At 42.1% G+C, this 16,258-nt stretch overlaps 1 protein-coding gene across 4 annotated transcripts in view; it reads left to right on the top strand.

Annotated features, from left to right (window-relative positions):
- ect2 (epithelial cell transforming 2) overlaps positions 1-16,258 on the top strand; it is a 191,101-nt gene that overhangs the window by 73,627 nt on the left and 101,216 nt on the right. For all 4 annotated transcript variants that reach the window (XM_077584340.1, XM_077584339.1, XM_077584341.1 and 1 more), the window contains one exon: positions 11,589-11,805. In XM_077584340.1, coding sequence (XP_077440466.1) covers positions 11,589-11,805 — 217 coding nt within the window. The remainder of the gene's footprint in view (positions 1-11,588; positions 11,806-16,258) is intronic.

Raw genomic sequence — 16,258 nt, 5'->3', positions numbered from 1 at the left:
AAAAAAAGGTGTTAAATTCACTAGAGTGCATGAAATAACATTGTTTCACAAAAAGCTTGATTTCTCCGTATTTTGGTCCAAAACAGAGCATTTGGGTGAAACTAACCTATTTTCTTTTGTTGTTTACTGAAAAACTGAATAAGGTAGAAACAAACTTTTTTTTTTCCGATGAAAGATGAGAGTTCAATCTTTCATTTGGTGGTATCTGTGTTTCCAGAGTCCAAACACAAAATTTTCTGTGGACCTTGAAAGATCAGTCAAAATGCTTAAATCAGCTGGCACCCACATGTTCTCTTTTCTGAAAATGCTTGGCAGTCAAAGAGTTAAGTAACTTGAGAAATTCTGCACATTTTAAAAACTGTAAATTACAATTTGAGGCCAGTTCTCAAAAATATATGCATTGTTATTTAATTTATTCCTGCTGAATTGTGTTATAGGGACTCGTTTGAATGACGTTGAAGGCTTTTATTTTGTTAGGTTTTTGGATGCGCATTATAAACTGACGTTGCCTTACTGTAAGCCTGAAAAGAGAGCAGCTCTGCTGTGAGCCAAGAAAGAGCACAACTGTTACGAGCTATTTTCTGGAATTGCTGAATAAAATCAAGTGGCTTGGGGTCACTCCAACTGACAAGACGGTGTCCATTCCACTCTTGGCTCTCACAGGGTTTGAGAGTGCCATGGACACATCTTGGAGAGCTGGCTAACCGAGTGCGTTCATCAAAGCATTGAAGCGGTGGAAGTGCTACACAGTCCAAACTGCTCCTCCACGCTAACATTCTGCCCTTTAAACATTGTGTGTTTTAGCGCCAATGTAGTACAGTGCATTTCTATTGGGTAATTTTGATGTCCCCGTTCCGTTTGGTCCTTTCATTCAACTATTTTTTTCCCCTTCCTTTATGAGCGCTAATCTATTATGGCGCTGTCCATGGTTACGGCGGCACCTCATGTGCGTCATAATCTCACACGACGCTGCGGCCTATCATATTGCAGCGAGGCAGGTAGAGCGTTTCATGACGCTACGGTGCTAATAGCGTTTAGCGTCCTGAGCCATCGCTGCCAAGTTTTTATTAATCCAACACAAGATTTGTGGTACATGAAAAGGACGTTGGAAATCTTTGTTAATGACTGAGGTATTTTGTTTCAAACAGGAGTTTGGTTTAACCCGAGGTCTGAGGATAATCGATGATAGCAGAGAATACAGCTAACCAACGCTAGTAGGCCTCAATCACCATACGAGCGCGTACGCCCGGACACTTTTCGACTTGCGATGTCGTTGCCTGGGAGGCAAATGTTGATCGTTATGTAAATCCCCTCAAAGTAAAGGTGGAAATATGCAATTAAAGCACATCTTGTTCGTTTCATTTGTAATCCAGTGTGGTGGTGTTTACAACTTGAATGAAGAGATGACTAAGGCTACTTGGGGCATGAGCTGAGCTTATTCACACATCATGTAGAAGGAGTAATAACGAGATAAACATTACCCTTTATGAATTATAATTATCCGTGAGCCGGCACCTTACCGTGGTGGAGGGGTTTGTGTGTCCCAATGATCCTAGGAGCTATGTTGTCTGGGGCTTTTTGCCCCTGGCATGGTCACCCATGGCAAACAGGTCCTCTGTCAAAAGACCGCTATGACGGGTGAAATAAATGGACTGTTGTTTTATCTGCCCGGACGCGGGTCACCGGGGCCTCCCTCTGGAGCCAGGCCTGGAGGCGGGGCTCATTGGCGAGCGCTTGGTGGCCGGGCCTACACCCATGGGGCCTGGCCGGGCTCAGCTCGAAGATGCAACGTGGGTCCCCCTTCCCATGGGCTCACGACCGATAGGAGGGGCCAAAGGAGTCGGGTGCGTAATGGGATCGGCGGCAGCCAAGGGGAGGGACCTTGGCGGGCCCATACTTGGCTACAGAAGCTGGCTCTTGGGACATGGAATGTCACCTCTCTGGCGGGGAAGGAGCCCGAGCTGGTGTGTGAGGCCGAGAAGTTCCGACTAGACAGTCGGACTCGCAGCTTGGACACACAGCTTGGGCTCTGGCACCACCGTGAGAGGGTAGCCTCCCTCCGCCTTCGGGTGGGGGGTGGGGACGTGTCCTGACTGTTGTTTGTGCATATGCACCAAACAGCAGTTTAGAGTACCCACCCTTTTTGGAGTCCTTGGAGGGTGTGCTGGAGAGCGCTCCCTCTGAAGACTCCCTCATTCTGCTGGGGGACTTCAACGCTTACGTGGGCAATGACAGTAAGACCTGGAGTGGAGTGATTGGGAGGAATGGCCCCCCCATCAGAACCCGAGCTGTGTTTTGTTAGTGGACTTCTGTGCTTGTTACAGACTGTCCATAACAAACACTATGTTCGCACATATGTACACTTGGCACCAGGACACCCTAGGCCGCAGTTTGATGATTGACTTTGTAGTCGTGTCATCGGATTTGCGGCCGCATGTCTTGGACACTCGGGTTAAGAGAAGGGCGGAACTGTCAACTGATCGGCACCTCGTGGTGTGTTGGCTCTGATGGTGGGGGAAGACTTGGCAGACCCAAACGTTTTGTGAGGGTATGCTGGGAACGTCTGGCGGAATCCCATCAGAAAGAGTTTCAGTGTCCACCTCCGGCAGAAGTTCTCCCTTGTACCTAAGGAGGCGGGGGACATTGAGTTTGAACGGGCCATATTCCGCGCCTCCATTGTTGAGGCGGCTGATTGGAGCTGTGGCTGTAAGGTGGTCGGTGCCTGTTGCGGCGGCAATCCTCAAACCCGCTGTTGGAGACCAGGAGTAAGGGATGCCGTCAAGCTGAATGAGTCCTATCGAGCCTTTTTGGCCTGTGGGACTCCGGAGGCAGCTGACAGGTATCGGCTGGCCAAGCGTAACGCAGCTTCGGCGGTCGCTCAGGCAAATACTCGGACATGGGAGGAGTTCGGTGAGGCCATAGAAAATGACTTCCGGACGGCTTCGAAGAAATTCTGGTCCACCATCCGGCGTCTCAGGAGAGGAAAGCAGTGCACCATTAACACTGTGTATGTTGGAGATGGGGTGCTGCTGACCTGATGAGTTGGTGGGGAGAATACTTCGAAGACCTCCTTAATTTCACCGACACGTCTTCCTTTGAGGAAGCAGAGTCAGGGGACTCGGAGGTGGGCTCTCCTATCTCTGGGGACGAAGTCACTGAGGTGGTTGGAAAGCTCCTCGATGACAGGGCCCCGGTAATGGATGAGATCTGCCCAGAGTTCCTCAAGGCTCTGGATGTTGTGGGGCTCGGCTGTCGTGGTTGACACGACTCTACAACATCGCATGGACCTCAGGGACAGTGCCTCTGGATTGACAGACTGGGGTGGTGGTCCTACTTTTTAAGAACGGGGACCGGAGGGCGTGTTCCAACTATAGAGGGATCACACTCCTCGACCTCCTTAGTCAGGTCTATTCAGGAGTGCTGGAGAGGAGGGTCAGTCGGTCAATCGAATCTCGGATTCAGGAGGAGAAGTATGGTTTTCGTTCCGACAGTGGAACAGTGGACGAGTGGATTAGCTCCACACCCTTGGCAGGATCCTCAAGGTTGAATGGGAGTTTGCCCAATCAGTCTTCATGTGTTTTGTGGACTTGGAGAAGGCGTTTGACCATGTCCCTTAGGGAGTCCTGTGGGGAGTACGCAGTACCGAGCCCCCTGATACGGGCTTTTTGTCCCTTTACGACTGGTGTCAGTTTTGTCCGCATTACCGGCAGTAAGTTGGGCTAGCCAAAAACAAGGGCAATGCAAACTCTCACCCTAATCCCCACCCACCATTCTTCCCTCCTACTACTATTACTACTTCCTTCCCCCGTGCACGTGTTAATTGAAGGCAATTAACTTCAAAGAGCATGCTGTTTATTTAGCTTTATGGCAGAAAATCTTATTGTGCATGTTTGTTTAAGGCAAAAAAGACACCAATTAAAGCTCGCTACCAGCGCAATAAGTATGACTGCGTTAATACAAGACTAATACATGATTAATGCTAACATTTTTTGTGATTACTTAATGCATTAACCGCTTTAACTTTGACCGCTATATTTATAGCGTTAAACAAAACACTGAACAAGAAATACTCGGTCATAGAATAGCAGCTTCATTTTATATTCATCAGTTAGCTGAGTTTCCATATACCCCCTGTAATGTCCTCACATACCCATGCTTGGGAAACACTGCATTGGACGACCTGATCCAAAGTAACGTTGATGGTCCAGACTTGACTGAACATAATGCTAGGCAGGCTGTGAAGCTTTGGTGTTCCCAAGGGAAACATGGTTTGGTGGTTTTGCAAGAAGAGCTGGCCTCTTTGCGTTGAGCAAACTAATGTTCACATAAAATCAAAGCCTTTTTTCATCAATCTCTCCATTTTAAAGGAACACCGACTGTAATGACAATTTTGCTCTATATTATTTACTGGGTTGTTACTAACATAACTATGAGAATCATTTTTCAAAAATAATTTCCAGGTTAATACATTTTGTAGAAACTTTATTTGGACGTACGCCGCCATTGTTATTTACATCGCTTTCACTGCGTAGTGACGAAGAATGGCGGCTGGCTCTCTGCCGAACAATGTGAAACGCCTATAAAGAAAGTAAGGTAAGCATCCGTAGCGTTCCTAAAGGGACGTTCAAAACTCTTGAATGCGTCTGGTGAATGACGAGAGCACGGCGTGGGGGAGGGTGACTCTCCCTAACGCGTGTTGTTTCTTTAGGAACGCTACGAGGCTTAACTTGCTTTCTTTATAGGCATTTCAGATTGCTCGGCAGAGAGCCTGCCGCCATTCTACGTCACTACGCACGGAATGCGTTGCGACGTAAATAACAATGGCGTAGGGCTAAACGATATTAAGAAAACATTGAATTGTGATTTTTCTGACAGATATTGCAATTTCGATTTTTATTTTATTTTATTTTATTTTTTCCCGATACCCCCCCAAAAAAACACACTTCGGCGCAAGATTTACACATTCGCAAACATGACAGAAAATTACATCATGCTTAAAAGATGACAAATTCTGTTATCCTAATACAAAGATGAAAATGAAAGGGAAGAATTGCTTAAAAATGTATTTATTGTCCTTGGCCAATGGCAGTTATTACAAATTAAGTAATTTACTTGAATGAATAGTGCAAAAAAATCCTCAATTTTGTTGAGTTATTAATTTAAATACACCTTTTCAAAAATGATGTTAAGTAGGTGGTCACTGACTCACTAATCAGAAAAACTAAATTAAGCAATGTCAGTAAAGGAAAAAGGGATGTTGCCCAATAGTCTAGGTACAGTAGGTCAAAGTCTGAAAAGGAAAATATAATAAAACTAAAAACATAAAATAACACTACCTCTGTCTGCCCTTCTGAAAATATGGTGAGACATTCATTTATGGCAAAGCAGCATCAACCAAAAAATGCACATCTATTTTGTAAACCTTAGAACATTTTCACTGAACATAATAAATAACTTTTTAAAACAAAGGCTGACAACTCAAGTCAGGGTGAAGTGCAGAACTGCATAACAAATAAAATCTCAAAATCACTCAAAAATACTTACTTCCCTGACCTCTCTCCATCACACTTAACAGATTTTTTTGTCCCAGCATGTTCACCTTTCATGGTTTTAGACCACAGACATGTGACATTAGACATTGCCACTAGCACTAAAAAATCTCTTTGAACTGGTGCCTGGTATGCACAATAATTTACGAGCCACTTTGCACAGCCATGGAAAGGTGGCATTTTCCACCAGGCCAGTAGATCTTCCTCTCCATCAATAGTAGAAGTCATCAGGTAGTTGTCCACTTCAGCTTTAATGGCATCCTCCAACTCCATAGTTGAGGAAGGTGGAGGGACAGCCTTACTCTTGAAGAAGCTGCTCAGTGACTGCTTTCCCTTTTTTGTGTTTGATGCGGATGGCCTGGGGCATAACATCTGTAGCGCTGACACAAGCCCGTTTTCCCTGCAAAACACGGCGAAAAAAGCTGTAAAAGTTTTTAAGTCAAGTTTTGATGTAATTACTACGTAAAAAAAAAAAAAAAGCCAATCGGTGTAATACAAATATAACTTAAACTGATATGGCATTTTGTATTTATTTAAAGAAACCGTACAAGTTACCGTTCGTGACAGTATTTCCATTTCCGTCGTCAGTCTTTCATATACAGGACCATCTCTGCACTTATGTAGCCTTGAATCCAGGATCAAGGAACAAACTAATGTCCAGAAGCTCCTGTATAGATGGGTCACTGTATTTATTTTCATTGTAGCCAAGAACTCTTGACTTGATTTCCTTGGCAAGATTAGTGTGCTCAAGAGTGTGGCGCAGTGGCTTCAGGTACAACACACTTACGTAGTGTTCACCGGACAGGGCATCTGTGAACTCCTGAAGAGGACCAAGGGCATTTATTGACTTAAGGACATTTGTGTCCTGCCAAGTTGGGACCAGGTGGCGTGTTTTCTTGTCTTCAGACATAACCTGAGACAAAGCCTTGCTCCCTCTCAATAATTTTTTGCCTTGAGTCCCATCTTATTGGACACTCTGTAATAAGTGAGTGCTCCGGCAAATTTAATTATTTTTGTGCTGTTTTCAATGCAGTCTACTTTTTCCAGCTATGCGAGAAGACACTCTTGTGTCATGTCCAACAGCATTTTCTGGACAGACAGGAAAGAAAGAAAAAAAAGAACATTAACTTCTAATGTGCATTAGAGGTTGAAAATGTAATGCTAATCATGGTACATTTTGCAAGGTCGTTTGTTCTCTTAAACAATAATAAAAAACAACAACATTGTAGACAAGGACAAATCACTAATCAAAAGTACATAACATTATTTACCATCTATCTTATATTGATGGTAAATAATAATAATAATTAGAAAAATGTCAGCGAAAATTTGAGGACTGCTGACTCTTGCAAGGTGGAAAGCCCCATGTAGTACTTGTAGCAATAGTAGCAGTAGGTAGGACTTGTAGTAGTTGTAGTAGTAGTAGTAGTAGTAGTCGTACTTGTAGTTGTAGTAATTTTAGTAGTACTCAAATGGTTAAGTGGCTGCCGCGACGGGGCGAGAATCCTTGTCGTACCTATATCAACTGGCCAGAATCCTCGGCGTACCTAATTAATTGGTCAAGATGGTCGCCGTGTGTCGCCATGTGATTTACAGTATGAGGAGGTTAGACTACAGTATTGGTCGATATTCACAGTTTGTTTATTTTTCCAGTTAACAAGAATTGTTTTTTTAGCAATAGTAAGGGCTACAACCGTAGATTGAAATTGTTTACGTGGTAAGTCAGTTTTTGTTAGGTCACCTAACAAACACAAGTTTAGAGATAAAGGTATCCTACAGTCCAAATAGTGAAAAGTTTTTCTAAGACTTTAGTCCAGAAATACAAAACCAGAGTGCATAACATAAAGCATGAAAATAAGTGTCTGCAGTGTTTCGTAAACGCTGGAGACAAATGTCGGAGTCTGAGAGTCCCATTTTCTTCATCATATATTGAGTAATATATGTTCTATGAATAATTTTATATTGGATAAGTTGTAAATTTGTGTGTTTTGTCATTTTAAATACATTTTCACAAACTTTAGTCCAAAAGTCAAATTCTGGAGCTATAGACAAGTCTGTCTCCCATTTCGAGATGGGTAATACATTTTATCTGTATACAAAAGTAACTTATATATTTTTGAGAGTTTCTTTGTTGTTGCCGGAGAAAACTTTGTAATTTCTTTAGCTAAAACAGGCGGTTGGAGGGTATCCCGAAGTGTTGGAATTTGTTTATTTATCATATTTATTTAGATAATGTCAAAAATTTCCGTTTCTTATTTTGTATTTTTGGAGCAAGGATGTATTCTTGTATGTATTCTGAATTCTGGGAAGTCTTCTACTTATTGCTGCGCTTCTTATTTAATTTTAATTTTATGTCTTTCTATTCTGTTGTTTTTTTCTTTACTGTAAACTGCAGCTGAACGGAGTCCAGGAAAAAGTTCCCCACGGGAAAAATAAAAGTATATCGTATCGTAACGTATATGATATAAACATATTATCTGAGAAAAGATGGTGGAGATGTGTAATTTCTTTCGGCTCCCACACACCTAAAAAAAACGATTGGTTGTTAAATTGAAAGTCGGGGTTATGCCATAAGGGAGAAAGCCCACAGGGCTCCAACTGGGCTTTTGTCATTTCTAGTGCCTTCCACCAGGCGGTCAGGGTGGCGGAAATCATTGGGTTTTTAAAACTATTGTGTCGCTTAATCGATGTTGTAATAAAGAGTAAATCTAAAAATCTGAGGTTATTACAATCCTTCTGTTTTAGTTCCAGCCAACAGTTAGTATCTATGTTGGGTTGTACCCATAGAATGATATATTGTAGCTGGTTAGCTATATAGTAGTGCATAAAATTTGGTGCCTCTAGACGTCCTTTGGATTTACTTTTCTGAAGAGTAGATAGACTAATCTTATCTTTTTTTAAAAAAATTTTTTTAATTCCAGTAGAATTTTGTAACGGCCGAGTCCAACGACTGGAACCAGTTAGACGTAGGTTTAAATGGAATCATTGAGAAAAATTATTTATTTTGGGTATAACTTTCATTTTAATGGTGGCTATTCGACCTATTAGAGAAATGGGAAGATTATTCCAGCGTTCCAAGTCACTGTGAATGCTATCCAGAAGTGGAGTAAAGTTTAAATTAATTAAATCAGTTAATTTAGGTGAGATTTTTATGCCTAAGTATTTTAAATTACCTATAGGAAATGAGTAGTGTGGGTCCTGGCTTGCAGGGTTCCATGAATTTTCTGTAATAGGAAGTAGTGTTAATTGTGTCCAGTTAATAGAATAATCTCATAAAAGTGAGAATTTAGTTATTAAGTTAAATACTTCCCCTAACGAGATAGCAGGTTTTTCTAAATAAAGTAAAATATCATCGGCATATAGATTAATGTTGTGTTCTGTTTCCTCGGAGTGATTTCCTTGAATCCTTCTTTCCTGGCGTATAGCTAATGCAAGCGGCTCAATAAATATTGCAAATAATAAAGGGGACAGTAGGCATCCCTGTCTTGTGCCTCTCTGTAGAGTAAAACTCTGAGAAATAATCCCATTAGTAGTAACTGTAGCTTTAGGAGAATCATATATTACTGACACACCAGTGAATAAATGACTTCCCAAAGCAAATTTATTTAAAACAGCAAAGAGAAAGGACCAGTTAACTTTGTCGAAGGCTTTTTCTGCATCCAACGATATAATAACTGCCTTTTTATCATGCCGCTGTGACATGCTAATAAGGTTAAAGAGCCTGTAAATATTATTAGTAGAGTGACGACCTTTAATAAAGCCTATTTGTTCGCTATGAATGATTGTCGAGATTACTGTTTCTAGTCTAGATGCGAAGGCCTTAGCGATAATTTTAATATCAGTGTTAATTAGTGAGAGAAAAAAAGAAGTTATAGTAGTAGTCGTAGATAGGCCAAACCTTGAGTACACAGAAAATAAAGGGGGTGAGTTGAGCGATGACAGGCAGCCCTGATTGGCTAAGGCTGTATAGCTTAAAAAGCACTATTTATATAGCAGTCTATTGGATTACATTTAAAAACAAAAAATAATGTTGTGCTTTTATTTTTTGAATTAAAAAAAAAAATTGGGAATGAGCTGAACTGTTTAAAATTGGAATGATTGGAATCAGTCAAATGTGGAAGTTAAGCCATAATCAACATAAACTAAAAGTTCCTTAGTGTCGCTTTAACAAACATGCACATTCACGCACACACATTTGACTTAAACTAGTTGGACACATCATTCACACACATTAGCTGGGTTTAGATGTAGACTTTTTAGTCATCCCAATTGAATTCATTCCGAATGAAGATCTCTGGTCACCTGTTTTCATGTGATGTGATCCATTCCGATCTGCCGTTTATTTGCTCCTCTGTTTAATCAGATCACCCCTGTGGCAGCCGAGGGACGCACAGACATCGATCACGTGATACAAATGTCTGTGATGATGTTGCATGTGACTGTATAAATTTGTAGTGTTACCGCTAGATGTTGCAACTTTAGCACGACATGTCTTGCACAGTATAGTGCACGTCTGCAGCCTAAAAAACCCCAAATACTCCCAAATTGACAACGTGCTGTTTCTCTTGGGGATTAACTTCCCTAACTCCGTTTCGAGTTCTGCAGAAGACATCCAAAAGCCGCTAAAATACGCCAGGAAGAGGTTAATACTGGTTGTTTATCTTGACTTCTCCTCGAGTAGCGTCTCACTTTTTATTCTAACCGCGGCTTTGCGTTTTTTGACATTGCCATTTCGGTTATGAAACAATATATTTTTCAGCCCTACAATGGCGGCAATATGTCCAAATAAAGTTTCTACAAAATGTATTAAACTGGAAATTATTTTTGAAAAATAAATCTCATAGTTATGTTAGTAACAACCAAATAAATAATGTAGAGCAAACTTGTCATGACAGCCGGAGTTCCTTTTAAACTAATATAAAATAATTGACCAGTTTTGTTGCAGATAAATTTTGTTACAGTAAAATATTTTGCAGCTAAATGTTGAGTCACTGTCTATCTTTACGTCATATGAAACTATGCTATGCAAATTGAAATCCTCCATCCCCCAATGTGTATTTATATAGCCTGTGGCTGCTGTATCAGATGAAGTACACTCGCGGTGAAATATGTGTCACTGATGTAGTGTCTTATTAGTCCAGTAGAGGGACTCTTTGTTACTTTGTTGAACAGACATTTGTTAAGTCTTTGTGAAGGAAAAAAGTAAAAGAATAGACACGAATCCTCATCAAAACTTTTGGAGCTTCATTCTTCATACTATCTGTCTCACTGCACAAAGCTGAAAACGTGTTGCGAGGGCAGAATATTAATCTTAACCACAAAACACTGGTAACAAGACAAAAATGAAGTTGGTACAAAAAGTTAATGTTTGTAACAAAGACAAAATGCAGATGTTAAAATAAAAACATATTTTGGTTATCAAATGATTCATTTTGTAAAAATAACAAAATTTAATTAATTGAATAAAAAATTGGAACTGAAAATAAAAAATTTAATCAAATTGGGCTTGACCGAATCATTACGTTACATCCCTAGTTAGGTCTCCAGTTGTTCACTTGCATGAGACAATGTCCTCTCCAATTTGGCTACTTTCAGCAGAATGAGAAATTGCGGTTTTAAAGTGTTCAGTAATTCTTGATCCTTGGGATATTTTGACAAAAGCATGTCAGAAACATGTTATTTAGAGTAGACACCAACTCTATTACATGTGCGAAAGTGCACTAATTATGTATCCTTTAAAGTATGCCAACATTAATATCAAACAAAACCTCTTTTGAAATTATATAACTCGGGAAAAAATTCTGTGATCATGTTTATTTACATTTTTCTGTTTTACACTGTGTTTTGTGTTAAATTGTGTTTTCAAAATTGCAAGAATAATTGTTGTCTTCGTGTCACAATGGAAAGCCCTTTTTCCTGATTATGTGTTTCAATTTACATTAACACCTTTCTGTAGTGTGTTCTTTAGTCTCTTTACAATGGACTTCGTCTTTACAGTTGACATAGATTTAGTTTTTTATATTTTGTCTTGTTCCTCAGAATGTCAGCCCAGCCATGAAGAAAGCAGTGTCCCTCCTCTCCCTCTCGACCCCCACTAATAACCGCAAGCGTCGGTATTTAAGGGATACGCTTGCTCAGTTCACAAAGGAGACAGAGATATTGCCCTTCCCGCTGCCCCCTAAAAGGCCATCAGCAGAACATCCGATGTCTCTGGGCTCCTTGCTAGACATCACATTCACACCTGACACATTTGCAGGTAAGTAAAGTAAAGTGCATTTACTTTGTATAGGTATGTTTTAAAAAGTGAGTTGGCACTGGGTCATAATAAAAAAATAAAAAATACTGTTGCCACAATATTAAAATCTTTGATACAAAACCTCAATTCAACAAAACTTTATTCGTAAAGCAAAAATTGTTTTAAGATAAGGTTTAAAAGTGGATAGAGAGGGGGCTTGTCTAACATTAAGCAGAGGTCATCCAGAAGTGAGAGATCAGCAACGAAAAAAACTCGACCCCAATGAGCCCTCACTTAGTCTTCGGTACCTCCAGTAGGGCCTGGTCCGCTGACCCAGGAGTTTAAAGACTTTCAAGCTGACTTATACCAAAACCTTGTCGACTTTAAGACCGATGTTAAGCGGGCGATGAAAGACGACCTTGTCAAAAAAGAATGATGCTTTGAAAGAGCTACAGAGGTAGGCCAACATCACGGAGGCGGAGTCCTGCATAGTAGTGCTTGAGTTGGCCTGCCAAACAATGAAGCAGCTGGTATAAGATAATGTTTACATGCAGAAGAAAATTTATTTGGAAGGCCGCACCTCAAATTTACGAGGTGCCGGAGGAGGCTGAAGGAGCATCGATGATTGATTTTGTGAATGCTTTGCTTAAGAAACATCTCAGACGACATGGAGCCAGTTACAGCAGGCACATCGAGCACTACGACATCAACAGCTTCTTGTTCGATCAGTGTCAATTTTCTGAAGTTCTACGTTAACTCATTCAAACCCACTACTTACTACTTTGTGATTCACTCCCCAAAATGTATTTGTAAATTTTTTAATGTTTTTTTTTAATGCTAGAGCATAGGTGTCAAACTCCGGTCCTCGAGGGCCGCAGTCCTGCAGGTTTTGGAGGTTTCCCGCTTCCAACACAAGCTGATTCCAATCAGCAGGATCGTTATAAGGCTTATGTAGAGCTTGCTGATCATATAATCATCTGTGTTGAAGGGAAACATCCAAAACCTGTAGGACTCCGGCCCTCAAGGGTTTGCTAGAGCATACAGAAGGCTTTGATACAGCTTCTGACATGAAGAGGTCACTTGAAGTAGTAGTTATTACAAAAACGGCCAGCAGGTGGCAGCAGAGTATAAGAGCTCAGCCAGGGCCATGTTGCAACAACCTCTTTTTGCCAGTGTTTGCAACGGGTTTGTGAATAACTTAGCTATATTCTAAAGCTAATTGCTGCAAAACGAAAATATATAAACATATACAAGTATACTTTTTTTCCCCTGATGAGACTCTAATCGTTCTTCAGTAAAACAGCTGGGAGCGAAGGGGGTTACTTCAGTGAAAATGGCAGTTAAGGAGTTGATCTTTAAGGAAACATGGAAAAGATTGAACTCAACGGCAGGAGAATTTACTTTGACAACAATTACATAGCTAACGTCATGGAAAAGCAGTCGATAAAAGCAGTATTGAAACAAAAGGGCATTCGCTTTCAAACGCTGTACACGAAGATGTGAGTGCACTGGGACACAGGACTTCGAATCTATGAAAGTGCGGACGAAGCGACCAAGGATGTGACCAAACGTGCCATTGAGGTAACTACAACTGCAAAGGAGACTACAACTACAAGGAAGAACACGGCAGCAGCTGTGGAGGAGCATTTGAAGGAGGTGTTGCCATGGAAGCTGTTGGGTTCATTTAACCGTTCTGTTCGGTCTTCAATTCCGCTTGTCTGTCCAGCGTGTCCTGGGTCGTCCCCGGGGCCTCCCGCCGGTAGGACATGCCCGGAACACCTCCCCAGGGAGGCGTCCAGGAGGCATCCGAACCAGATGCCCGAGCCACCTCAACTGGTTCCTCTCAACGTGGAGGAGTAGCGGCTCGACGTTGAGTCCCTCCCGGATGACCGAGCTTCTCACCCTATCTCTAAGGCCGTGGAACAGTGGACCAGCTCTACACCCTCAGCAGGGTCCTCGAGGGTGCGTGGGAGTTCGCCCAACCAGTCCACATGTGCTTTGTGGACTTGGAGAAGGCGTTTGACCGTGTCCCTCGGGGAGTCCTGTGGGGGGTGCTTCGGGAGTATGGGGTACCGAGCCCCCTGATACGGGCTATTCAGTCCCTGTACGACCGATGTCAGTGAGTTTGGTCCGCATTGCCGGCAGTAAGTCAAATTTGTTTCCTGTGAGGGTTGGACTCCGCCAAGGTTGCCCTTTGTCACCGATTATGTTCATAACTTTTATGGACAGAATTTCTAGGCGTAGCCGAAGCGTTGAGGGGGTCCGGTTTGGTGGCCTCAACATTGCATCTCTGCTTTTTGCAGATGATGTGGTGCTGTTGGCTTCTTCATGCCGTGATCTCCAGCTCTCACTGGAGCGGTTCGCAGCAGAGTGTGAAGCGGTTGGGATGAAGATCAGCACCTCCAAATCCGAGACCATGGTCCTCAGTTGTAAAAGGGTGGAGTGCCCTTTCCGGGTCGGGGATGAGATCCTGCCCCAAGTGGAGGAGTTCAAGTATCTTGGGATCTTGTTCACGAGTGAGGGTAGGTTAGAGCGGGAGATCGACAGGCGGATCGGTGCAGCGTCTGCAGTGATGCGGACGCTGTATCGGTCCATTGTGGTGAAGAAGGGAGCTTAGCCGAAAGGCAAAGCTCTCGATTTACCAGCCGATCTACGTTCCTGCCCTCACCTATGGTTACGAGCTCTGGGTCGTGACCGAGAGAACAAGATCCCGGATACAAGCGGCCAAAATGAGTTTCCTCCACAGGATAGCCAGGCTCTCATTCAACCTAGAACATTTAATAAAGAGACACGGAAGGAAGACAAGAGAAATAGACTCGCGAGGAGAATTAACAGAGATGTGAACAGATCACAACCTCCTGCCTTTTCTGACACACTCGTTTCTCCTCCTTTTATTGGGTTGACTTACCACACGGACATTACTGCTCTGAGGGGTTTGGGGAATCACGTAGCAGCAATGTGACAATCATTTACGAAAAGTCGTTACACAGGCAACAATGCAGACATCCTTTAACACTAAAAGCTTCTCAACCATCCGGCCATTTGTCTTGTGATGATTGCACATTTCCTGTCTTTGTGTTGAAGCTTTGTGACTGTAAGTCGTGACTCCAACTCGCACAGTTCAGAGGTCACAATGTTGAATACATTCACAATGTTGAATAAATTCTTTGCAATTGATAAAAGACTAAATATGGGATAGTTAAAACACATTAATCTAAGCGGTCTGACACTCTGGATACAACAGCACAACGCGCTAAGGAAAAGCTCACTGAGTTTAGACGTCATCAACAGCCATAGTGTCTGACAATGAATAAGTGGAGCAATTATTTATTATGTTTTGATTTTGAGTTTTGATGCAGAGTTACAACTGGGCTGGTTTGTTTTTTGTGCTGATGGTGGTACGTATTTTCAGTTTGAAAACCTTTGTTATTTAAAAAAACATTTGAGAAGGAAAATAATTAGATTTTCTATTATTATTTTAAATGTATCCATTTTTTTGTATTCTTCATTTCACTCTATTTAATTTGATAAAAGGTTACTAATGTTTTTGAAAGGACACATACGTGGTTTGCGTCCCATGGCCACCCACGTATTACAGGAACGTATGACCAGAATTATTAATTTAGAGTAACTGATAGAGGGAATTGCGTGTAAGAAGTGTCGGACTTTTGTAGTCGATCTCCTGTTTTGGGGAATACTAGGTGGGGACCCTCAGGCTTGAAGTTTTTTGCCCCCCTCCCATCAACAGGGAACAACAGGGTTGGCAAAATCGCAAGTTTTAATGTTTTGTTAATGTTTTTAAATGTTCATGTGTTTTTTATGTTTTGAGGTTTAGATTGCAATTTAAAGTGATGATGGGATGTGTCGTTAAATAACATAAGAATAACGGAACGGAAATGACCCTGAGAACCAAGACTATACCACCACCAAAAGCTACAGAAATGCAGCTGTGGCGGGGCTAAAGTAACATCCCTTTAATGACCTGCGGATCCATCAAGGCAGGAAAAAGTGTTTGGAAGAATTGGAGCAGGGAACTCGCATCAACCACTACTTCTTGCAACGTAAGCTGGGTCGGTCGAGTGATGTTCAGCAGCAGAATCAACCTCACAGACTGCAAAACATCAATCCCCCTGTCCCAGAGGAGGTAGGTACAACCAGACACAGAAGAGGTTTACAAGCCCAGTCCACTCCAACCCCCTGTCGAGAAGAACATGCAGGGATGAAGACCTCTGATTAGGTGGCCATAGTCTCCCGAGAGAAGAGAATGGAGCATTGTTAATACTGATCTCCGCAGGCTCCTGGACCTGGATCTGCGGAAAGGAAGCTGGACAAAAAGGGGGAAATCGTTTAGAACTATGGAGCTGAGCGCTTTAGGACTATGGAGAGGACCAGAAAACCACCTACCATTCAAACCAGATCCAGGAGGCAACAGGAAGTGGAATGGCTGGTGAAGGAGAGGAGGATGCTGAAGAAG

The sequence above is a fragment of the Vanacampus margaritifer genome, chromosome 13 (assembly GCF_051991255.1).
Source record: "Vanacampus margaritifer isolate UIUO_Vmar chromosome 13, RoL_Vmar_1.0, whole genome shotgun sequence".
NCBI lineage: Eukaryota > Metazoa > Chordata > Actinopteri > Syngnathiformes > Syngnathidae > Vanacampus > Vanacampus margaritifer.
Note: the sequence above shows the minus strand (reverse complement) of the source record. Positions and strands in the feature narration are given on the sequence as shown.